The sequence below is a fragment of the Octodon degus genome, unplaced genomic scaffold (genome assembly GCF_000260255.1).
Source record: "Octodon degus isolate 3935 unplaced genomic scaffold, OctDeg1.0 scaffold00223, whole genome shotgun sequence".
NCBI lineage: Eukaryota > Metazoa > Chordata > Mammalia > Rodentia > Octodontidae > Octodon > Octodon degus.
In genome coordinates, this window is record NW_004524799.1 from 2,028,812 (window position 1) to 2,030,719 (window position 1,908).

The 1,908-nt window shown below is 39.7% G+C and overlaps 1 protein-coding gene across 1 annotated transcript in view; it reads left to right on the forward strand.

Moving 5' to 3' along the window:
* The window catches only part of Maob (monoamine oxidase B), a 175,231-nt gene that overhangs the window by 161,344 nt on the left and 11,979 nt on the right, over positions 1–1,908 (forward strand). Inside the window, exon 10 of the mRNA XM_004645314.2 lies at positions 788–841. Within this exon, the coding sequence (XP_004645371.1) occupies positions 788–841 (54 nt within the window). The remainder of the gene's footprint in view (positions 1–787; positions 842–1,908) is intronic.

Sequence of the window (1,908 nt, forward strand, 5' to 3'; positions counted from 1 at the left end):
CCACTAAGAAGAATATATGCAGTGTATTATTTGTTGAAACTGTACTTCCGATTTGATTTGAAACTGTCTCATTGCTATCTGTTTATCAATAAAACTCTGAAAAAAAAAAAAAGAAGTTCAGGACCATGGCACCATTAACTGCTTGGCTTTCAGTAAGGGCTGAGTGTTGCTCTGTACCTGGTAGAAAAGTATATCATTACTTGGCATATGCTAACAGATCACATGACAGAAAAGAGGAAGTGAGAACAAAGAGAAAAGCCAAAGTTGCTCTGTAACAACGCACTCTCACAAGAATTAGTCCACTCTTGTGGGAGCTATATTAATCCTTTCATGAAGGTGGATTCCTCATGACCCCCAAAAGAATCAAAGAGGTTGGATGCTGAGGAGACCCCATGGTGTAGATGGAAGGAAAAGGAAAGGGTGGAATGAAACTGAAAAGGCTCAGATGGAGACTTCAGGAGGCCTTTGAGGCCCAGGGCTCAACAAACTCCTGTTGACCACCAACCAGGTAGGGAGGAGACAGGTCAGTCATTGTATTATGCTGGAAAGAAACTCCAGCCACTCATCTACTTTTAGTTCCCTGGCTCCCAAAACCTAAAAGCTGCCCATAAGTGTCAGGATGGCAACATGTAAATAGTAGAACTATGAAATGAATTAAGCTAACGTAGAGATTGCTTCCTTTAGTTGCTTTCAACACGGTACACTAAACTTGCATATAACCGTAGAAAGGAGGCCAGGAGGAGAGAAATCATTAATATGCCCTTTTTTTCTTGTTTGTAACTTTTAGATTTATCGTTGCTCACAAAGCCAGAAAATTGGCACGACTTACCAAAGAAGAAAGGTAACAAAAGACATTTGTTCTTCTCCATCTTCCTTGCCTCCCTGCTCCTTTCCTGCATTGTCTCCCTCACTCTCATTTCTCCTCTCCTCTCCCTCTTTTCCTCCCTAGCTCCCCTCCCCAACCCTTGCTTCCCTCCTTTTTTTCCTTTTCTCCCCTCACCCTCCTCTCAATTCTCCTTCCTTTCCTTCTTTTTTATCTACTTGCTTGCCTTTCAATTTTACCTAACTTTTTACCTTAGAGATTGCCTAATAATATATGTGTTGTCCATGCTACATGTCTGCTATATAAATTATAAGGGTTTTGTAGAAAGGCTGTGCTGATAAATTAAGAAGCAAAACTTCAAATATTTATTGAATATGTTGTACACAAGATACCGTGATAAGAACTATAGAGGCTATGAAAATGGATATGTCCCAGTGCTGAAAAAATTGCCTATTGCAGAGCAATATATGAGCCACACATAAAATTATAGATTATAGGTACAAAGGAACTAATTCTCTGGCAGTTGCAATTTCTTCTGACAATAAATGTTCACCACTGCCAATTGTGTGTTGCCACACTAGTACTAAGACAAACAGGACAAATGGAGGAAATGAAGGCAATGCATGCTACACATGGAGGAAATGAAGCTGGACTGCTACATCACTTCTTACACCAAAATATATTTTAAATAGATTAAAGACATTCATATAATAGATGAATCCAGAAAAGTATGGAAAATGGGTAATTAAAAAAACTTATGGAGTAGGGAAGTCTTTGTTATGCATGATAAACCATTTAGAAGCCCTGGTTTAAAAATCAATAATTTTTTTTTTTTTTTTTAACCAGTGATTGAACTCTTTCTCTTGTGCTTGCCAGGCAAGTACTTATTCTACTCAGCCATCTCCCTGGCCCAAAATTGATAAATTTGACTACATAAAAAGATAAAATTTGGGGCTGGTGAGATGGCTCAGTGGTCTAAAGCACCTATTTAGAACAAGCTAAGCTAAACAAAGCACAGGGACCGCGGTTCAATCCCCCAGCACACATGCCAGCCAGCCCTGCCCCCTGGTGGGCTGAGCTGGCCA